The following is a 24,863-nucleotide window of genomic DNA, read 5'->3' as shown; positions in this document are numbered from 1 at the left end:
GGCCGAATGCAATGTCACGTGTAGCCATTGTGAAATGGTGCCAACATTTTGAGCAAAGCCACACAGACGTGGATGATGCTGATCGAGAAGGAAGGCCATCAACATCGACCACAGAAGACAATATCCATAAAGTATATGAAATGATTTGGCAAACGAAAGATCTTGTGGGATTTAAATGAAGATGCCCGGCTTAAATCATCACTGATGCCATTTTGGATAAACAATTAAATGTTTGGTTTTTGCAGTAAATCCTGAAATTTTTTCAAGCAAAAGTAGCAGTCGGTCACATGATATTGAGGCCCTCTAAATCATCAGAACTGCAAAAGTCATAGCTCTCGTCTTTCCTTTCTGCCACTCGAATAAAATGACAAACAAGAATAACAACAAATCTTGGTGGCCCAAAGCCTATCCTGATCTCCTAACAGACAGCCAATGTAGAGTTTTTGAGCTTTTGTAATAATGGGTGTAGTGTTTTTCTTTTGTGATTTTGGAGTAAATTTTCCAGAAAAACTCTAACGAAAATTATTCGGGTAATTTACATGCCTGTAAATGCGTATTTACTTACTGTGAACTTTACCACTATCATTCGTTTTTATCCGGTTTAAATTCATTAAAAATTAATTCAAAGACATATCACCATAATAATAGTTATTTATTAGACATGTTCGTAAAGGTTCTCTTTTAGCATAAGTGTAAAGTTTATGAAACGAGGCAACGTCTTCTACTTACACTAGCTTACTGTCTCAGTATTTTGCATCCATATTCTAAACCTGGCAAGCCTCTTCTCTTAAATTACCACGAAGGTAATGGAAAAAATGGCCCAAATGAAACGTGTACTTTTGTTACACAGTACTTAAAGGAATATATTGGTAAAGAAGTCAAAGAATTGTTGCTGTTCAGCGAAAATTGTCCTTGACAAAACAATCACCACCCCCTTTGTCAGACTCAACATGGCTTTAATAGAAATTTGATCGAATTGAACAACACTATCTTATCTGTGGGCACTCATTCTTGTCATGTGACAGGATATTCGGAGTTACAAAGAAAAATGCTATGCTCTGTGTATGAACTGATGGAATACATCATTCATTCAAGCCGTAAGTCCAGTTTTGTAGTTACTGAAAACTGATCAGCAGCATATACAGTGCGATCAGTTTTACTTTTCGCTTGAGTGTTTTGCCTATGGGCGAGCGTACCACTCATTAGCCAGTTAGTCAATTTGCCGAGTCTCAGTGATTAGCAAGAAGGTAAAACAATAAAAGAAACTGACCATACAACAATACACAAACAAATTTACGCTGCTTATTAGCCAGAGCTCTGTGATTAGCGGAAGAGTAAAACAATAAAACAAACCAAACATGCAACAATACACAAACAAATTTAAGAGGCTTATTACTTACCAAATTATCAAATGAAGTGTTGAAACTGCCCGCCTTCATTTTCCACACATTTTTGACATCTCTTTATAAAATTATTCATCACTCACTGTAGTTCGTTTTGTGACGAAAATTGTCTTTGAGTTCTTGTATGGTGTGCGAGGTCGACTAATGCACAGCATTTTTTTTATTTATGGCGGAGATGATAATCGCAGGCTGTTAAATTGGGAGACCGAGAGGGCCACAAATCCCTACTAATAACTCTCTCTTGTGGAAACACATTGTGAATTTCTCTCATGGAAATATTTGCAGTGTGAATAGTGGCAGAGTTCTATTGAAAAAATGCACGATCACCCTGCCTATCGGTTAATTCTCTGAAAAATGAGGTTAGTATGGTATTCACATAAGTAACAAAATCAACTGTATTCTCAAAAAAAAATTGGTCCTATGATTCTTTCACCACTGATGGCGCACCATACACTGATTTTGTCATCATGGAGGGACACTTCATGTACGAAGGCAGGTTTATCAGTACTGCAATAACAATGTTTCTAGTACACACATAACCTTGGAGATGGAATCAGGCCTCGTTCGAGAAGAATATTAAATGTGGGGCTATTTTTCCATTGTACACATTTTCCAGAATACACTCACAAAATATGCGCCTATATATGGGGTCACCTAGCTGAAAAGCGTGTGTCACAGTTATTTTATATGGCTTGAAGTGCAATAATTTAGTAGTCTTTTGCACAGACTCATATGAAAGTCTCACTTGTTGTGCAAGATGACCAAGAGATTTTCTAGGAGAAATTTTTAAATGATTACGTATGTCATGTAATCTTTCTTCGGTGACTGTCACAGTTGTAGTGCAGCTGTTCCTGGGTATGTGTTGTATTCGTTTCTTAATTCGACAGTATATAGAAAGTGTATTATGCCTCGTGAGTTTACAATGGCACATTGTGTCGTTATTTACGATTTGTGTTAATTTTGTCACCTCGTGAAGTTCGAACACTGTTTCAAGAAAGATTCCTGGGTGTAGATGCTCCAGATCATAAAACAGTCCACAATCTTTATCATAAATTTTAGGAAACTGAAAGTGTCCAGTCTAAGAAACCAAAAAAGCAACATAGGATTCTCTCCGACAAGGTCAACAAGTAAGCAAGCAGGCTTGCTACTCCCTCCAGTGCACGGCAAGCGAGTGAGGGCTCTCTCATAGGAAAAACCCCACATCGTGGGGGAAAGCATATTTATATGTGTGTGTATATGAATCAGTGAGAATTAAAAGGCACTAAGAGACATTTTTTGGCAAAGTGAGTTATACATTGTTTCTTATATTTTCAAGATAGCCCTATCAATTGGTAATGAAAGGAACTACCTACAACAAATGTGTAGGGGAGTAGATTACAACCTCTTCTTTAGAGTTGATGAAGAAAGGAACTAACTGTTGCACTTAGTTCTGTTCAATTCCAAAAGTTATATTACCTGGCTTGACATTTGTCGCATTTATGTGACAAATAAATAAATATGTATCTGCATGGAAAAAACTTAGTACCCTTTCAAAGTTTAATTTGTTAGCATTTCAAGATTTGTTTGGAATTATTTAGGAAAACAATAGTCTGGAATAGATTCTGAAGAAGCACAAGATCAATTATTATTATTATTATTATTATTATTATTATTATTATTATTATTATTATTATTATTATTTTGGCAAAAGTAAGACTCAAACCGTTCAGAAGTTTGTAGAAAAGTTTTCATAAATCTTCACTTTATACCACAGAAAATGGTTTTCACTTTTGGTCTCAGGCTGCAAGAGGTTATGCATAATAAACTGAAATATCCATGCGATGTTATGCAGTGAGATTTTTTAAATCCTGAGCAGTATGTCTATAAATAAGGATGAGACCATTACATGATGGTGAAGATTACACGATGAAATACGGTATTATATATTGAAGTGGAATAGCAGATAGTGTCAGTTAAATGTAAAATAGTGAAATGGGAATTGTGAAATTTTATTTTTAATTAATCAGGTAATTAAAATTTAAAAATCATACCTACTTTTTATGAACAATTTCTATATAAAAAGAATTAAATGTTAATTTTGTATGATGGAGTTCATTTCAACCAAATGAAAGAACAAAACAGAAGTGAAGTATTTGTATTATTTCAGGACTAATGGAGAAAGGTGATGGAACTGTATGTGTGTGTATATATATATGTATATATATATATATATATATATATATATGGTATGTATTTGTATATGTATATGTGTGTGTATTAGGGTGGCCCTTATTTTTAATCTTTCTAAAACTTTTGCTCCCACCCCTCTATTTTCTTCCAATAAAAAAAAAAATACTGTCTGTGCAAATTTTCAGCTCTATCAGAGAACTGCGAGCCAACCCTCATCGACCATGAAGTTTTGAAATTTTAGCCCGGAAAACAATTTTTGCAGTATTATTGGATAAACCTATATTTTGTTATTATTATTATTATTATTATTATTATTATTATTATTATTTACTTTATTCACTTATTTTGCAACTAAACATGATTATTGTTTCAAAATTGTCTGTGCTAATCTGCTGACTGCTAGTGTAAAGTGACTTTCAAGACTTTTTTTCCTAGAGTTGTAAAATGGTATCAACCTCTTCAGGTAGCTCGTCACACAAGTTATGAAAAGACTTTTATGTCTCTCTTGTTGGCTACATCTCCAATCAAGTCGTCGGAGCCAAACTACCTTCGAACTGGCAAGTTTTAAGAGCTTTCTTTTACGTACAATGTAAGAGTTGTAAATCTTACAACAGAGGAAAGTGTAGCATTGGTGATTGAAGAAGTTTCCAGTTTTTGGCAAAAAGCACGATTCCCTACTAGAAGAACTGACCACTGCTTTGACAAGTTATTCAAACTCTGTGATGAATGGAATGATTTACAAAAAAATTTGAGTGGAATTACAGGCAAGGAAGAAGAAAAAAGATATCTTTTTGTGGAAATTATGTACGATCACTTTGACGTAGCTCATTCAGATGCTTTGGGACAGATGAAAAATTAAGAGGATAAGGATTTCTTAATACTTCAATGGCAGAAAGGACGACCAGGCTGCATGATTGATGTAGATAAAAAACTAAAACACAAGGAAGAAAGAGTACTGAAGCGCATTGCAATGGAAACTGCCAGGAAAGAAAGGACTTATGAAGAAATGTAACAACATTTTACTACTCATCAGCTTACTACATCACAAACTGATGATTCAACATCAAGCAGCCGAAGTAGTGATGGTGGTGATGACAGTGAAATAGCAACAACCGCTCCAGCAGCAGTAGTTCCAGCAACTTGAGGTACATTGCAGTTTTTTTACTCCCCGTCTCCCTGAAGTTTTTGATAAGTGCAAAATCAGTGATAGAAATGGGATTTATATATTAAGAAGCTTTTGGGCGTGATACTGAAAATCTGGTAATAAATCGCACTTCTTTTCAACACCTTAGAAACAGTTTGGAAAAGGAAGACACACAGCAATTATTTTTCTTGCTCGGGTGTATGTTCGAGCCTGATTTTTGTCATCAGAAGCAATTAAACCAACTTATCATGATTTCCTATTCATGCATGAACTGATAAATTATCAGGATATTGATCCAGAAATCAGTAAGGCTGCTGCAAATAAATTTTCCAACTTCTCTGGTACTTAGTTCCCGTAACTGTTGCTCTATCCTTATTTGATGACTATGTTCCAACAGCGCTTAAAGCAAATATGGCTGAAATTATACTGGAAGGAGACGAAGGTGAAGAAGAGAAAGAAGAGGAAAATCAACTGAAGAGGTATATTCTGCACCAAAATGATTTTTCTTCCTTTACGAATATTGAGTTTTCGTCTTTTGTAACTCCTGGTACTAAAATTTTCTTCACGAGATTTTCTGTCAGCACCGTTTTCCTCGACAAAGATCCTTCAACTTGAAAGGATGATCCTGTTTACAAAAATGGAATTGAAAAACTTAGGAAGATAGTTCTTGTGAATGACGTTACAGAAAAGGAAGTCAAACTCATTCAGGATTACAATAATATTCTTACAAAAGATGAAACTGAGAAGCAATTTGTTTTACAGATTTTTGTCAGAGACTGCAAAAAATATCCAACTGCTACTAAATCCTCTCCTAGAAAAAAATAATGTTCAATGTTCGTTCGTTTACATAATGTTTTGATTCTATAGAAATTAGAATAATAAAAATATGTTCCTCTTATAGAAGTTGTGTGCGTTACTAAAAAACCTAATATTTCTAAAAAAATTTCATCTTATTTCAGGAATTTTTCGAATTAACTTTTTGGAACATTCATTCAGAATATTATTAAACAATTGCTGGGGTTGCCAGGATGTCCACATAAATTTCTCTAAGAAGAAAAGAGGAAATGATCGAGATAGGGAAGAGTATACCGCTTTTGTATGGAATTAATCATTGCATATACTGTGTTCCAACTTCAAATGGTTTGAGGGTCACCAAGCAGTTGTCCGATTGAGCTGAAAATTTGCACAGATTATTTTTTTGTTGATTGGAACAAGATAAGGGGGTGGGAGCAGCACAATTTTAACTTTCGGAAAATTACTTATAGCTAGTGTGTGTATTTATATATATATATATGTAAATATAATATATTTTTGTATTACATTATGGAATGCTGACAAGGTGATGTATTGAACCAGAATAATACTATTTTAATATCCCGGCCTTTGTCTCAGGACTGAGGGAACACTTTGACAAGGGACAGGTTTGAAATAACTTTTTTTTTTTCTGATACACACTTAATATAAATCATAGTAGATAGCAACCAAAATGCACAATGAACAATCAACTGTATTATTTGCTGTGTTAACATCACACATGTTTTATTTTTCTAAAAAAATACAAAATGCTGTAAAAAGGGAATAACTATGGTTTTGGACAGACATTATGTTTGCCCCAGCATTCACACGAGCTGATAGTTCTGAAATTAATCATTATATTGTCGAATTTCCAGACGTCCTCTGCCTTAACCAGCCCCTTGATCATGTTCGGTGAAGCTACTTTTACATAGAATCCTTTGAGACTGAAAGAAAGACAGAATTTGGTTCAACACAGAAATGGTCATTGTTAAAAGGGGATCTATGTATGTGTTATATAAGAAAGAATGACACATAACATCTTTTAACAATAACTGAATGACTTTTTAGTGGAATTATAGTGGACATTATGGTGATAACACTGGACTGAGCAATTAATCATGTAAATCTCAGTAGAAAAGGGGTAAAAATTAAAATTAGAATCAAGAATATATGTTGTACATAGAGAGTAAATTAATACTGCATAAATAAAATTGTACAAGTATCTAAAAATATATCAGACTTTGAAACAGAAATGTTGAAAATAAGCCAAACTTTCAGTGCAGTCTATCTCAAAGATATGGCAAGTTTTGAAGCAAAATACCACCCTCACAGAATTCCTTGTTTTTGAAGGTGCAGAAAACTAGCTATATCATATTTTGTGAAAAAATAGTGGGTTTTGGTATGAGGTGTGTGATCATCAGACACTTTTATTTTCCATCAATTAGTGGTGACCTCTGATGTGCCTATCAATGTGTGTGTCACTGTGCAAAATGGTAACCCTCGTGGGTGTATTTTGGAGATATTGATGTATTTGAAGAGACTTTGACGAAATAAGCCTCACCAGCTTCTTGGAGCACCATGATGGTTATTCTTGGAAATGAAACTCTATTGTTAAGTCCTAAGAAATTTCTGAATAATAGAAAAGAACACAACTTGAAATTATAAGTGTCTGTGAAAGAAGGGATACTAATTGATCCTGTGGACCCAGGTTCGATCCCTGCTGTACTCCTGATTTACAACTTGTGTTGAGCAAGCCCATGGTCCAGGTAACACAGGGGTTTTCTCTGGGAGCTCCAGTTCCTTTGTGGCATCCCAACAAATCACCATTCACATCTCACCATAATGTGGGTGTACCATAGACCGGCCTCCTATGAAGCACCCTGGGCATGAATTTATCAGTAAATTGGTCTAAACAACTGTTTTCATATGGGTGAATGACAGTCAGTTAAGTACCCACCATTTTATTCCTGATTAACTTTTCAACTTCTTTACTGTGTTAATTTATTCCTTTTGCAAAGCTGTTGTAATTCATCTCTGTTCGCATTGTCTGGCACTGGTACTCCATTGATCCATTCTATCTCAGCATGTCTGCAAAATCCACATTGAAACATAACTGTAAATGTAACTTAATCAGATTCTATAGAAATTATATTTACTTCCGGTATTAACTGATCTTTTCTCCATTTTGTTGTGGGTTGCTGCTCTGCAGTTTTATTGAGGCAGGAGGCATTATCCATAATAATGATCGAAGAACCTAAATTACTCAACCATTGCAAAGTTGTAGCAAAGTTCCTGAGACTCTTCCAATTTTCGTTTAGGGTAATTTCACCTTTATTTCTGGTTGGTTGCCATCTTTAGTGTTTTAGTCTCCACCTATAAGATAGCTTTATTGACGCAATTAATGTGCTTTTGTAATACTTCGTAAAATTCCTTTTTTTCTACAGATTTTTCTTTATGGATTATACTTCATACATTCCAGGTGGTTTACTCTCAGTTCATACGATTTTCGTTTCGTTTTGTAGTTAAGTGTATGACACATTGTTAGGTATTGTCTCATAATTAATCCCCCACTTTAATTTCCTTAACAAATCTATTTTGTGACTAGAGATTCTCGAATATAACGAGTCTCTCCATTTAGTTTCCACTTGCAGGATACAAACTCTAGCTCTGCATATGTGAAACCTAGTACACAAAATATATTGAGATACAGTCAGACCCTCTTAAGATGTTAAAAAAAATCGGTAAATTGAGCTTACTAAGCAGGAAAGCTTCCTAAAAGAGCGAACCTAAAAGATTGGTTGTACCACACAATATCCCTTCACTTTTGTATTGGAAATTATATATTTCATCTCATCATAAAAATTGCAGCTGGTACAGACCCAGAAACAAAATTTGGGCCACTGAACATGCGCAGTATGTTATGAATTGGAACTTTGAAAATTCAGTCAAAATTTTGTTTCTGGGTCTGTACATTTCTGGATGTGAAATCAATTAATCCACTTTGACATACACTACTCACAATTATTTTTTATCCTATAGTGTACTAATATCCTCTGATTGAGGTTCTGGCTGGTACATCTATTATCATGCAATACATCTCACTTGACGATATGTGTCAGAGGAAGAATAATTGTTTGTGTGCATCTGAAGTCTGACTAGTGTAATATGTAGCTAGTCGGCGATGTATGCAATTGGGGGGGGGGGGAGGAACTGGCCACTTTTCCCCATTATCTCCTGGCCTAGTTGCCTCATAAGTGATGCTGTCTTGGTTTCACTTGTGAAGTTCAGACCTGTCTTCGGACAGTTGACTAAACAACAAGAGTGTACTAATCTAATTTAATGAAGAATTTATTCAGTGTTTGTTGGACAATTTTTTTTTTCTTTAGACGACTGTATAATCCTTCCCTTCCCACAGAATTTTGTGATATGCTCCGGTACACTGGCAGCCTTCTCGAAGAGAGGTCATAAATGTCCAAAAGCTCTATGGCCTTTCGACATGTTGGCAATGGTTTTCGTTCATACAAGTTTTTTTTTTTTTTTTTTCCTCTCTTTTCCTTTTCAGTGTTGTGATTTACCTCTACTTTGCTGTATAGTTGCTCTATATCTTGTCCCCAAATGGTGAAAAAATATCGTTTGCATCAACAAATTCATTGAATGTGAGCTGATTCTAAGTTTACCCATTAATGTTGGACGAGACTTCAGGGCTCACTCCTCCACCAACATAATTATGACCAATTGTCATCATCAGCGGCATCTTCGTGTGTAGTTTCATTCACACTTTCACTGAATCCAGCCTTCCTGAAACAATTGGTAGTGGTTTCCTAAATTGCCTGACAATGAGTTCCATGCCTTTGCAGACATTGACATTGCCCCATGTATTAATAATTTATCTCTCTCTTCATTGGAATTTAGTTTCTACAGCAAATTCAAATCAAGGCTTCTGTGGAACTTTTAAATACTGTAATGAGAACCACGAAAATTATTCATTATGCAGAGAACTAGTTAAAGATTGTTGTGGACTATTTTTTTTTTATTTCTTAGGCAGTAAATTCTTTCAAATTTAAATGTATTAAAAGGGTAAATTATATCTTAATCATGTAGGGAATTTTGGTTCAAAATTATTCTGATGTTTCATGCAGGAAAACTTCATAAGTGGTATCATCTTAAACGAGTTTTACTTTATTGTTCGAAATATTGTTCTTTCGAAATCAAAATAAATAATACCACAAAATACAGAATAAACTTTTTGGCCCTTTCTTCCAACTTCAAAATTATAAATTCCTTTATTGTTATTGAGATTATCAGTTTGGAGTGTGTGTGTCACTTTTCCTTTAATTTTACATTAAAAATAGCCTCATAAACATTTTAATAAAACTTCAAATAAAAATTTCGAATTATTTATTCGTAACTTTTCCTTCTGTTAAATTTGTTAATTATTATTTTCTTTGTTCCCCCATATTTTTGTAGGTGTGTTATTTGCATGAGTATGCCTGTTGATAATATTTGGAACTTTCATACACTAGTTTCCCTTTTTTTTTTAACCTGACAATCAGAAAGCAGATTTATGAAGGAGAGGAGAGTTTGGACTAAAGAGGTAGTGAGTACATTGTTTACACAATGAGGATGAATGCAGTAATTTACCGGAATTTCTCGTTCAACACATCATCTGCCAGCAATATACTAATATGATCTATAAGATAGTGACAAAACTTAACTTGTCATACCATATGTGTTATAAGTAGAATCCTGCGTTTGGTTACTTTGAATACAAGTTAGGTGTACAGCTGTCAAAAAAAAAGTGGCCGCATTCGTGAACAGCAAATATTTTCTAAGTCCACTTTGGGTCACGGCGATTTTACATGATGCATGTGCTTTTAGAAGCAGTTCTGGAACTATGGAATTATTCCACATCTGCGTCTCGTGGACCAGTGGTAGAGTGCTTGCTTAATGATTCGAAGGTTGTGAGTTCGGACCTTGTTCAAGTTTTCATTTTATTTTTTAATAGTTCTTAGCGATATAAATACTGTATTACTCAAATTATCATTTATATTCTGTTATCATACTTTATCGATATGAATAATATTCAAGTTATAATTTGTTATATTCTGTTATCGTTCTTTAGCAACATGAATAATATTCAAGTTATTTATATTTTATCGTTCCTTTAGCGATATAAATAATATTCAAGTTATAATTTGTTATATTCTGCTATCGTTCATTAGGGATATAAATAATATTCAAATTATCATTTGTATTCAGTTATAGTTCGTTAGTGATATAAATAATATTAAAATTATCATATGTATTTTGTTATCATTTGTTAGCGATATAAATAATATTCAAATTATCATTTGTATTCTGTTATCGTTCATTAGCGATATAAATAATATTCAAATTATCATTTGTAAGCCACCGGCGTAGCTCGGTCAGCTAAGGCGCTTGCCTGCCGATCCGGAGTTGCGTTCGGGCGCGGGTTCGATTCCCGCTTAGGCTGATTAACTAGTTGGGTTTTTTCCGAGGTTTTCCCCAACCATAAGGCAAATGTCAGGTAATCTCTGGCGAATCCTCGGCCTCATCTCGCCAAATACCATCTCGCTATCACCAATATCATCGACGCTAAATAACCTCGTAGTTGATACAGCGTCGTTAAATAACCAAGGAAAAAAAATAAAAATAAAAAATCATTTGTATTCTGTTATCGTTTGTTAGCGATATAAATAATATTCAAATTATCATTTGTATTCTGTTATCGTTCGTTAGCAATATAAGTAATATTAATTTAATGTTAGGTTTAGAACAATACAGCTGCCTAATACAAGTGTAAGTTTTTTCTTCTTATATTGTTATGTTATTACATTATACTATCCTGTGACATAATAAATTGGAAAGGAGTCACGAGGATTTGAGCCTGATACGTTGACATTCGAACCCCGACTTTCCCGACATCCAACGTTCTTACGTTCTTCTGAATGAGCTATTCCATTTACCTGGTATTAACGTAATTCAACGTATTGTCAGAAATGCTACTACTGAACATTCATTTAGATTATATTCTGAATATTTAATAATGATATAAAAAGATTACGTTTATGACAATAATATTTGTAGTTGTAATACCAGCTGCAACAGCAGCAGTGGTAACAACAGCAGTGATTAACGTATTGTGTGTATACAGTTCAATATAGATCTTTCGAAAACAAATTACGACACTGAGGTCGAGATTATAAAATAATTATATTCTTCTTAACTCTGTGGACTTTATGTTTGAAAATGGTTTAGTTATTAATAAGACTCTAACAAGTATTTATATTATTATTTCCTAATTGAACAATATATATTTTTAGTATAAGGAATGTTTTGCTGTTATTTTAAGACCTAGGTAGAGGCTAATTCTCTGAGGAAACCACTACGCCATTTTTGCCTGCGACTTTGACTGACATGGCTCCACAAAGAGGCGCAGGAACGAAAGAAAGTATAATATGGGCTGTGATTCATCTTGGTTTTTCAGCATTCGAGGCAGGTAGGCATTTCAACATTTCAGAAAGAACAGCCCGGAGATGGGTGCAAAATTATAAACGCTTCGCAATTTTTGGCCGAAAAGCTGGGAGTGGTAGAAGGAAAATTTCAACACCACAACAGGATGCCAGATTAGTGGCAGAGCTTGAAAGGAATCCCTTTCATACCGCTGCTACTTTGAAGGCAGTTGTTAATTTCCCTGACCAGGATCAGACCGTGAGAAATCGTTTAAGGGCCGTCAATTTGAGATCTCGACGTGCCATTCCTAGGGAAGCTCATAAGAAAGAGCATATAGGGGAGCGTTTAGTCTTTGCAGTGAGAAATGGTGATCAGGATTGGAAAAGAGTAATATTTTCTGAAGAAATCACCTTTTCTACTACAAAGGAAGGACCAAATCTTGTATATCGTCCTCCTGGTACCCAATTCGACCACAGATACGCTGCCATACGTGCCTGCAGGGGTAGAGTATCTGTGTCGTGTTGGGGGTGGATTTCTCGTTGTGGAGTGGGTACAATCCATCATATTTGCGGGAAATTTAACCAGCACAAATATCAACGGTTGCTGGAACACTGTATGGTTCTTCATACTAGGTTTTTATATCCTGCTGGAATTCTTCAATTTTAGCAGGATAATAATCCAGTCCACACATCTCAATTGTTTTGGGACTGGTTTGCGAGGAGACAGGATATCAAATTGATAGACTGGCCTTGTCGCTCTCCGGACTTGAACCCTTTGGAGAATATGTAGGCTCAAGTAAAGAAACATATGCGGAAAAATTGGCCCAATCCCCCTCCAAGACGCTCTGATGATTTGTAGAAGCTCGTCCAGTATGCCTGGGATGCCATGGCTGAGAACAGTCTGTATTTGAAAACACTAGTCGATTCCATGCCCATTCGACTGCAAGATGTGATCGAGATGGGAGGAAGATGGACTAAGGTAAATATTGAATCGTGGCTTTTTGTTTTCTTTTGTTTTTTTGTTTTTTTTTTAACTTAATTGTTTTAATTTTTTAAGGCAGATGCCTGTAAGTTTGTTTTGTTTATGCCACGAAAGATATTTTTGTTGAGAATATAATCTCTCTTTCCATTTGCAGCCTTATAGCCTTAATGTCATAATAAATAATGACAAAGTCATGGCATAATACATTCATGAACCTTATGTTAATTACTAAAACAGTCACAACAGAAACAGGAGCAATTATATTTTCTCTCTCTCCTAAAAAAAAAAAAAGCATAAAAAGCATTAGGTTGTGTTCGAACGCACGACCTTAACGAACACTTGTCCGAAACGCTACCACTATGCTACAGATTAACACGCAAAAACTTTCATTCTGACTTTATATATCAGGCCATGTGGTCCAACAACATGTAACATCGCCTGTCTCCGAATTGTAGCGGAGATACCCGAAGAGAACTTTGTGTGTAGAGAGCGGCCACTTTTTCTTTTGACAACTGTACATTGATCATAATAGCATCGTTTGGTCCGGAGAGCAAGTCGTGAGTCAATCATTTACAGTGCTGTTGGTTTCGACGCACGCTCCAGCACTGTGTATTTATGTTTGTTTTTTCGTGTGCAGTATGTGTATAAGTCAGTAAACAATAGGAATAATATTCATGTACAAAATACCACTTGGATTTAATAACAATAATAATGCAATATTTATGTAAAGGTAGCTTATGTGCAATAAAAGATCAATTTTACCAGGGATAGAAAAAAACTAAAAAATTTTCAGAAGCTAGTCCCTTTATATTCAGGAGCCATCACATTTTGTCCACACAATGGAAAAAACTATTCGAGCTAAGATAAAGAAATACTCGTATATTAAACAATATTAAATATATATGCAATGCTAACATACACTCTCAGAGATGCTGTGAAACCACAATATGTAGGACAGTATCTTGAGATGAACAATAAATGTAACGATATTAATTTAAAAAACATTCGAATTTCTTTGTACAACCACTTTTGTTAACATTATGTTAGTCATAGTGACAAAAGAAATCGAAGTCTTAAACAATTTTCAACTCATTAAAAATCTCATTAAAATGTTTGTCACCATGGCTACCTGGCATCCAGAATTTATTTGCTCCTTATTTTTACAATAAGTAGAACGCATCTAGATAGTTTAGATCTAATTGAAGTTTGAAATTAACAAATTAGTGCCAGCACAAACTTCAAATAAAACAAATTATGAGTGCAAACTTTACGAGGCTCTACACATTATAATCAATGACTGTAAACATTTTAAATGTTTCAAATATTTTTTTTTTCCTTCTTCATAATAAAATACAGTTTATTCTTTCCTATTATACTCACTACCAAATTCTTGTATTAGAACACTCATTTCCAACTGCCTAGCTTTGTTTTGTTTTTGTGTGTTCACTGAATAGCAGATCTGAAGTAAGTAGCGTTGGATGACATCAAGCTATTCTCCATACTTACCTACAATGTTGTAGGTTGCTTTGACACTTTAGGTAACCAAACGCAGGACTCTACTGGGTGTTCAGTTCAAAATGTGTCATGGCTCGCTGTATGCTGTCATGTGGCTAGCTGATGAGCCTAGAGAATTCAATCTTCCTACACTTCCGCAGAGGCGTATTACCTAAGAGGCAGAAAAGCTGCCTAGCAAGTATGGCGTTCATTCTGAAGAGTACGCACCGATACGTACGGTAACGCTGGTAGTGGCAGGAATGTGAACTGTTTCCAAATACATACTGTCGGGATATGGGGAGAGGGTTAAGATGATTACTTATGTATTTGTTGACATTAACTTCGACGGTCAACACAGACACGGAGCATTTGATTTGTGTTGTGGAATGTTACCGTACGCAACCGATGATAACAAATACCCTGCGTACGACTTGCTGGCGCAAAACACAGTTCGAAAGAGGTTATGGTAGCACACAGACAGTACAGACCGCCATCTGTTGCTACGACGTTCAAGTTATACCGTACACGTTCTCAAGTTCAGATTGAAGAACGCCTTAAATAATAGGCAACTTCTCTAACATATAAGCTGAAACTCGCTTCAAATCGGTGACCCAACAACAGTGACGTCATGACACACTTTGAAATGAACACCCAGTAGTTATAAGGTGCTTTGTGTGCAAACAATCAGTTCATGTGATTTATTATTACTGCTCATATTGTGAGTGTAATAATGTTATTAAGAACAGTGTAACTGAATAGCAAAGGTAGAATCTCTGAGTGCTAACACATAAAAAGAGTCTCAAGTAAGCAGGAACAGAATTTATCTTGTCCATATACAAGCATTTCAGAGAAAAAATTGTGAATGAAGATATATTCTTGTGTGATAACAGGGAAAGATTCAAAATCTAACGTTTCTAGTAAAGCACATGGAAGCTGTAGAGAGCAAGTGCGATGTTGCCACTAACAGCATTCTCCCTCACTTCAATAGCAAAAGATCAGTCAGCTGGTGGATGGGCGAGCAGACAGGCAAGCAGAGTTTTCATGCTTATTAGTGATAAACATGAAAGGAGAGTTAGGGAATATGTGCAAATCTCAGTAAAATTTCTTTAATATAATGTATGATAGACACAGAGATGAAATTTCAGTTCTTGTTTGGGGTGGGGGAAGGAGCAAAATTTTTTAGGGAAGAATTTACGGGATATACCACTTCACGTACCCCTCCCTATTTCCTCTGAAATGAACTGCAGTGAAACCTCTCCTTATGGACACTCCTCATATACGGACAGATTTTTATGTCCCAACTGCAATAATATAGCAATAATGATAAATTCAACTCTCGTTTACAGACAGCTTGCTTTACCTCCTGACTGTGAACAGAACTTGGATTTCAAGCCCAATGTGTTACAAAAATGGAAAATTTAGTTTTGAGAACTGTACAGAAATTCCTTAACATGGAAGAAGACAATAAGGGTCTCGTAGGCTACCACTAGCCCAGGTGGCTACCCCTTGTTAGCTAGAAGCAGGTGGATAAACAGAGTCATAAAATTTAACCTGTCTGATGGGTCCAATTTTTCTGTGATCGTGAAATTTTATTTGACACGTGGTAGGGTGAGTAGGATTATTCTCTTCACTTCAATTAGTTGTTCTGTTTCGAGAGACATGGCACCTGAATGTAAAGGTTAAGTTGAAAACTGTAAATTATACCATTGCATAACTGTAGACCTAGAATAAAATTGCATGGCACAGTACTGTATTTTCCTTTTTCGGTCTTATCTACTGTAGTTCAGAGTTACAAAGAATTTAATGTAGTATACTGTATTTAGAATTAAACTACAATAATATATTTCATTTCAAGCGTAAAGGGACACATAATGCATATTATAAATTTACTGTTAGGTTGGGGAGCCTCCCTCCTAATAAAGGACACCCCCAGATGCAGACAGATTGTTACGTCCCTTCGATGTCCGTAAATGAGATGTTTCACTGTATTTTCCCTACTGTAAATTGGGGTAAAATTGATCATAAAAAAGTTTTAATGCAAATTGCATTGTTACTGAGAGACATGAAATGTATTTTTTTGTAGTTGACTATGCAGTGAAATTGTAAAAATTAATCTACATAAAATTTCCGATTTCATTTGCCCAAATTCTATTTACGGTTTCATTTGCCGAAACACTGCCTGTAAAAGCAACTCATTAGTGTAATCGAGCATGTTTATTGCAGTGGTGTGCCTTTTTTTAATTTAAGGATTTACAGGTAGTGGCTCAGACATATGTCTCGGACTTTTATTTTGTCCTTTCCACTTTAAATATTCTCATACCAAACACACCATTTCACGTGCTTGTCTACAAATCGGGGCACTCCTGCCCATTTTTTACTTTCACCTGCTTCTCGGTACTCACACTGCTTTTCTTATGATTTATGTCCATATTACGACATTGTTAGAGTGAAAATATGTAGGTCTACAAACTAAAATTAACTAGAATGAAACTATACTAATTTATTAAATTTAAACCACAATTAAACTGATACTATACAAAACACAAATTATATATTGCACACACCGACAGTACAATGACAACTGTGAGAAGGATCCATGTGGCGATGTCGTATACATTTGTGTGGTGCCAGAAAGAGATTTGGAGAGTGAATGAAAGGATTTATAAAATATACATTACGGAACTGTCAAAAGTTGCTTCTTTCCTTGCAACTACAATAATGGAAGAAGCAGTGCAGCAAATGGCAGAGAGATAGGTGCTCTTACTCTACAGTGCTCTAACTAAAAATTGCTCAAGGATGGGAAAAATACTATCAATACCAAGAAGAAGAAAAAGGCAGATAAATTTACTCATCTGGACAATTATGATACTTCTACCAGAGCTTCCATTAGGAGAAAGTGCATATATCAGACTAAGAGAAGTCGTTCTTGGTAGTGTCACTGTTACCATTCTAACCATTCTATCTAAGATTTGTGGGTTCAACCGAGACAAGGGTGATAATATCTTAAGCATGGATTTCTCCAGGAGGGATGCAAATCTGGACGTGCATGTCAGAATTTACAGCATGTAAAAGAGCCATGTTCACTGATACAGATTTCCATGCAAAATTTGTTGGTGGTAATTTCTTACCCACGTTTAATATCAATGCTGAATAACCTCTGCAGTTGAAAGCACCAGTAAATAAAATTCAGAGAGGTTTCTCTGCTTCCAGGCGAGAATTCACTCTCTTGTCCAATGAATGAGAAATGTCTTTCAACTCGGATGATGCCTGTTGGATAACTTTTTCCTGCACCTACGTTTGGCTTTCTGGGCACTACATCCTGCTGCTCCAAACGTTAAATGGATGTCTGCGAGTTCCTGTGGCGAGTAATGTTGCATCTTCGACAAGGCATAAACTGTAAACAGAAACAAATATCACTGTAGAAACGAAGGTGGTTGTGTACAGTACAATTGTTTTGCAAGCTAGGTCCACTAAACATCAATGCAGCAGGCACTTGTGTGCTTTGAAAATGAAAGCAGCTTACAAAAACATTCCTCACGCGTATTACTCATTCAAGATGTCATGGCGCCTAAAATATGCATTTCTGACCATTAGTTTTCTATCTCAAAATACTCAGTTTACAGTTTTCTACCATCTGCAGAATTTTGGCCGTAAAGGTTTGAGATACTTGTATTTCATATAGTACTCTCGTCATTTGAAGGCCACCAGTAACGTTTGGCCACTTCGTCGTAGTCCATAAATGACTCTGCTTGTTTTACTACTCCAGTTTTAATGAACTGAACATAGGTTGAGGAATAGTTTTGAATGAAAATAAAAAAATAAATAAATACATAAATAAATGGTGCGAATGCTGTAGTATTTTGTAATTGTCATGTATAATTACTTTAATATTACAATATATTTTATTATTTTACCTGATCATCATTTTTATTAAAAGTAATTTAGTCTTTTATAGGATTTACTGTGCATTTTCTCCTTTTGTCTTTTAGAATTCTTCATATTGTACCACATATGAAGTCATAATTGAATTTCATGATTTTATTCTTGTATTCTTCCTTGTATTCACTGATACACGTGATGATGATATCGTACTCTGTAGCCATTGCAATAATATAGTCAGTATTTAATAACCAAGAAAATAAGTAAATGTAATCTTACAGAGCAAGACATGTTATAAATATGCAAAATGTGAGTAAAATCGAAGCTTCATATACAGAGTGTTTCTAAATTAGGCCGACAAACTTTTGGATCAGACAGATAACCTTCTTTCAAACAGTTTCTGTTAAGGAACCCATGGACTGCGACACTTCCTTTGAAGACAAGAGGGGTTTATGTCATTACATAGTTCGATCGTACAGGAAGAGTTTGAAGTAATTAGTTACATGAAAAGTAAATAAACAAATCATTAATGTTACAGGCACAATTTATTGACCCAAATATACAGAAAAACACAAAAAAAACAAATTGAATGAAAAAGAAAAACACTCACTGCAGTGTTAAATTAGCAATATGAATCCATTGCTTTACTGTCTTATCATTACAAGTGCTGGAACACACGTCTATTGACTCACACAAGCATTGCATCGACATGCCATACTTTGTCGTATCCTTGCAAAGGTGTCAAACATTTCCCTGATTTCAGCTGCTGTGCAGACTATGTGTGCTGCAATATCTTCTTCAGAGTCAACATGGGTTTCATAAACCACAGACTTCATGTGGCCTCACAAAAAGAAATCAAATGTAGTAAGGTTAGGTGAGTACACCGACCAGGCAACTCATCCCGACCTATCCAGTGATCGCCGATTATAGCTGTCAGATGATTACGTACTTCATTCCCAAAATGAGATGGTGCCCCATCATGTTGAAACCATATTCTTTGTCTGATATTAAGAGGAAGCAGGTGCAGTAGACAACCCTCCTAATCTGACGATAAACATGTTTGAAGAAACTGAGAAGTTTAAATATCTTGGAACAGTAATGACAAGTAACAATAACGAATTAATTGAAGTACAGAGTCGAATCACTGCAGCCAATAAGGCCTATTTTGCATTAAGCGCAATATTGAAATCTAACTGTGTGCACAAGGAAACAAAACTTAAAATATACAAAACAATTATTAGAAGTATTCTCTGTTATGCAAGTGAAACTTGGACATTATCTAAGCACACAGAAGCTGGACTAGGTATATTTGAACGCAAAATACTCAGAAGAATTTTTGGACCGGTGCAAGAAAATATGAAGTGGAGAATACGTTATAATAACGAGCTATATAAATTATATAAAAGTTTCGATATTGTTACTTTCATCAAATTAAGGAGGGTTGAATGGGCCGGACATGTCTATCGGATGGAAGGGAACAGAATACCAAAGAAGATCTTAGAAGGGAAAATACATGGTAAAAGACCAATTAGAAGACCCAAAAATAGATGGATAGATGCGGTAATGATCGATTCTCAGGACTATCTCGGAAAAACTGCCTGGAGGAGATTAGCACAGGACAGGGACAGTTGGAGGAAGAAAATTGAGGAGGCTAAGGCTCGACTTTGGGCTGTGATGCCATTGTTGTTGTTGTTGTTGTTGTAGTAGTAGTAGTAGTAGTAGTAGTAGTAGTAGTAGTAGTAGTAGTAGTAGTAGTAGTAGTAGTCGTGGTGGTGGTGGTGGTGGTGGTGGTGGTGGTGGTGGATCTTGCAAAAGTACCAAGTAATTATTGGCGGTGAGTCATCACAGCAAAAGGTATGACCCCGCAAGGAATTCATTTCCAATCCCTGCCCACACATTGACACCAAATCTCATTTGATGCAATCGCACAAACATAGCATGGGGGTTTTCGAAAGCCCAAATATGTGAATTATGGGAATTAAACAATCCCTCATGTGTGAAGCATGCTTCATCTGTGAACAATACATGTGTTGCAAACTGTGGTTGAACAACAGTTTCGTTCAAATATCAAGTACAAAATTCCTGTCACAATGGATAGTCACCTGGCTTAGTAGCATGGACCTTGGGAAGATGATAACGATGGAACAGCTGTTCCTGCAGAATTCTCCAGGCCATCCAATGACTAATTGATGGCTGAGAACCAGAATGTTCTAAGTCCAACTTTTTGTAAGAAAGAAATCTGTGTTTCATTGTGGTTCAATTCTTATCAGCATATATGAATCGAACAAAATTATAAATATTCCTCTCCATAAGCTTGCTGTGAAGCTATTCCAAATTGTTTCATGAAGCTTTTAAGTCAGGAACTAGAAATAGCTCTCCTGAAAAAAGAAAATAATAAAATGGACTTGGAACAGTCTGGTTCTGGGCCATTGTAATGTTGAATTGGTGAATACCGGTACTCACTGAAGGATTGTTCTCGACAAACTGCAGCACAGCTTTCTCAGTCTCAGGAGTTTGCGTAGAATGTCGCCATCCTTGACCATCTGCTTGTTTATTGAATAAGTCCTGTTCGCGTAGTCTGTGATGAATGCTGGTAAATATACACTGGTGAGAAACCCATCAGTTTGGAAACCATTGCTGGTAAAGCCTCTGAGCTGCATGAGCAGAACTAAATGTTGCCCCATATGCCAAATGCATGTGCGCCAACTCACTCCATGTGTAACATTCCACGTTTGCTGTAGTTAACAAAATGCAATGTTTTGTAAGCAAGGAAGACTTATACTCTACCAAGAAAAAGCAGTCAACAGAATGAGTGGAAGAATGATACTGAGCACAAAATGTCAACAGACCAGATGGCAATAAACAAACTTGCCGACCTCGGGTAGTAATCAGACTGGGTTAATGCATGTTACCAAGCTCAGGGAATAAACAAACTGGGTCGAAGAATGATACTGCACTGATAGAGTAAACAAACTGAGTGGTAACATTAAACCCCTCTAGAACTGAAACGAAGCTTCCGAGCCCATGGGTTCCTTAGCGAAAAGTGTTTGAAAGAAAGTTATCTATTCGATCCAAAAGTTTGTCAGTCTAATTTAGAAAGACCCTGTATTTAACTATTTGTTTGAATGTAGTATCTGTGTTCCTATGATTTGGCGTAGATTTTCTCTCTTTGAAGTTTCCACCATGGAATAGAGAAAAGTAAATAAAATGCTTGACATTCTTTCAGTCATGAGAGTTGAGGGCGTCATTGATGTATTTTGTTTGTCTGTTTTTCTCTGTAATTGTCATTCCAGTCCATTCATAGTCCCTATTATAATCCAGTAGGTTAACTGTGAAACTCTCAGATCTCTCAAGTTCACTCTGTTTAACTAAATTCGTACTTACCATGTTCTTATGTTGCAGTCACCATTGATCGCCATCTTCCTGCTGATTGCAATGCTAAATTTACCAGAAATAAAAATCTACATATTGTTTGAGCATCTGGTATCTTCATCTACCATGTCTTCATTGTTACTTCGGCTATAGATATTAGAAATTTGACAGGGTTAACATTGATATGTTTTACAATAGCCTAATTCTCCAGGATTTTAAAATATGGTGATCTTCATTGAGTTGTATTCTAAAACCAATCATTCGTCTGCTTAAAGCAAGATACTGCATTTATTATTGAAAATTGTTTTACCTTTTATGTATTGAACCTATTTTATTTTGACACATAAATATATCCTATTGTTATGAAGTCTATAATTTTACTTAATGAGAGTCATCCATTTTCCTCAAATCATAATGATTCTCAAATGTGTAGTTTTATAATTATTTTGCAGCTGATATTATTGTGATAAGAAGAAGAAATGCTGAACTACACCAAAAAGGAAGTGTGTAAAATTATCTTCATAGAGACAGTCATACAGCTTTTTGTCATAGAGTGCAAATGTTCGTGTGAGGATAATTTAGAATAAGAGAGTTTCACATACTTCAACAGCAACTTGACGTGTCTCGCTGCAGTAAGTAGTTAGTAAATGAAAACGTGATATTAATTTACTTACTTTGCGTAAAATATGAGTGATTTTGTAAGTCATTCATTTCATTGTGTAGAATTACTGATCTATTATACAGGGCTTAAGTTAACAGAATTGTAATATAGACTGGTTGTTAAGGGAACATGTTGATAGATTTTTCACTTTAATATTACATCTCTGAGCTATCAGAAAGTAATGAATGACTTGGTTATGGAATCATAGAACAAAGCTATAATAGTGGAATAAATGTTCGGTATTGTATCTTGTTTTAATAAAGTTGTGAACTGGAAAATAGTTTATCCTCTGGTTGAGTGGAAGAGAATGCCTCACAGCCTAACTCTGCCAGAATAAATGAAGCATCATCATTATCATAATCATTATTATTTTTATTATTATTATTATTATTATTATTATTATTATTATTATTATTATTATTATTAAAGTAAAACACAGCAAATATAATTATTTTAGAATAACTGAGTTCATTCTCTTGACTCCAGTATTTTCAAGATATAGAGCATAATTTTGCTGTATTCTAATATAAAATGTTTGCTGTCGATTCAAAATTTTGAAAGTCTAGTATTAAGACATTTTATCACATAACTTCCTTTTTTAAAATTGAAATGCTCTATATGTTTATATACTTTGAATACCGTATGACAATTATTTTCGGTTTTAACAATAGTATCCCTTTCAGCAATTTTAACTCTTTTTAAAGTTAATTTTAAATTTCACATCCAAGCACGAGAAATAATTTCACTTCTTACCTGCTACAAGTTCAAGTCTTGTTGCATGTTCAAAATGATATATGATATGATATATATGATATGATATGATATGATATGATATGATATATGATATGATATGATATGATATGATATGATATGATATGATATGATATGATATGATATGATATGATATGATATGATATGATATGATATGATAAAGTTTATTCTTGCACTATTTACAACTTTTACACTACCAGACATTTAAGATCAACGCATATTCATCATTGCATTATTCGTCTGTTCATTCACTTTGTCCTCCATGTTCATTCACTATACTTGTTACTTACTATATTTCTACGTTTATTATCTAACCCTGCTTATCTTCTAATCCTATCTTCTACTATTTCCTATTCATAACAAACCCTAACAATTTCATTTACTACTCCATATTCCTACAGTCCCTATTTATTTACATTGATACTGCTTGCTCACTATTTAAATAAAATCATCATGACCTACTCCTAATTTTTAATCACTATTCTGCCATATTTCACTGCACACTTCTTAACTAATCCTTGAATCCACTAACACACCGTTTTCTTCTTCAGTCCCTAAAAATACTAAATTATTATAGATAGATAGATAGATATTTATTAGCCTTAGGAAATACAATGATTTCATGGCATCGTCAGAGTGAATACATAATAAATATGCGGTTACATACATGTTTTTCCGACATACAAGATGTCTACAATAATATACAAATAATATACAATCAACACATTCAGTAATGAAGTCAATTCTCCACAGTTTTCTTCAGACCATTACTTGTACAAGGTTCTTGGTTTCCTTATCTTCTTGGGCAGTCTCACCCCAGACATGAATCAGATACAAAAGAAGAGCAGTAAACACAAAAGGAGATACTAACTACTGTAAGCTAAATTTGGAGTGCTAAACTAAGATATTCATTGACAGTAAAAGGCATGTGGAAAAGTAAAATATGTTTCACTGACTTTTTAAATCTAGCATAGCTAAGGGCTTTAGTTTCAACAGGGAGTTTGTTGTAAAATCTTATCCCTGTATGTGATAAACTATTGAGACTTTTGGATAACCTATGATGATTAAAATGTAAATTATTGCATGTTCTTGTGCTGTAGTTGTGATAATCAGAGTTTATTTTAAAACTATCATAATTTTGGTGGATGAAACAGACTGTTTCAAGAATGTAAATACAAGGTAGGGGCAAAATATCAAACTCTTTGAATATTTTTTTTACTATCCGAGCGAATAGGTACTTTCTTTATAATTTTCAATATTCTCTTTTGCAGTCTAAACACTTGTGCAAGTTTTGATGACGACCCCCAGATAATTATCCCATATGATAATACAGAGTGAACATAGCCAAAGTAAACCGCTCTAAGTAGTTCCTTGGGAGTTATATTGGTTAGGACACGGAAAGCATAACACAAACGACTTAGTTTATCAGTTAAGAATTGAATATGACTTTCCCACGTGAGGTTGGAATCAATCCATATCCCTAAAAATTTTGCACAATCGACGTCCTTTATTCCAGTATTATTAAGTAGTATTTCAATGGAGTCATGTAGTTGTTTCTGACTGAAATGCATACAAACGGTTTTACTGACATTCAGTTTTAGTCTATTGCTAGCTAACCACTGTTCTAGTTGTCTTGAGGTTTCATTTATTTTCTCCTGTAAATTATTTTTATCAAGAGCATTGAAAACAATATTGGTGTCATCTGCAAAGAGAACGGTTT

The 24,863-nt window shown here is 34.9% G+C and overlaps 1 protein-coding gene across 1 annotated transcript in view; it reads left to right on the top strand.

The window, feature by feature from the left end:
* The window catches only part of Rip11 (Rab11 interacting protein), a gene marked incomplete in the record, with an annotated part of 282,858 nt that extends 260,780 nt beyond the window's left edge, over window positions 1–22,078 (top strand). The window contains 1 exon segment of the mRNA XM_069838058.1: window positions 21,742–22,078. Within this exon segment, the coding sequence (XP_069694159.1) occupies window positions 21,742–21,751 (10 nt within the window).
* Between the last annotated feature and the right edge of the window lie 2,785 nt (window positions 22,079–24,863).

The sequence above is a fragment of the Periplaneta americana genome, chromosome 10 (assembly GCF_040183065.1).
Source record: "Periplaneta americana isolate PAMFEO1 chromosome 10, P.americana_PAMFEO1_priV1, whole genome shotgun sequence".
In the NCBI taxonomy this organism is placed as follows: Eukaryota; Metazoa; Arthropoda; class Insecta; order Blattodea; family Blattidae; genus Periplaneta; species Periplaneta americana.
Note: the sequence above shows the minus strand (reverse complement) of the source record. Positions and strands in the feature narration are given on the sequence as shown.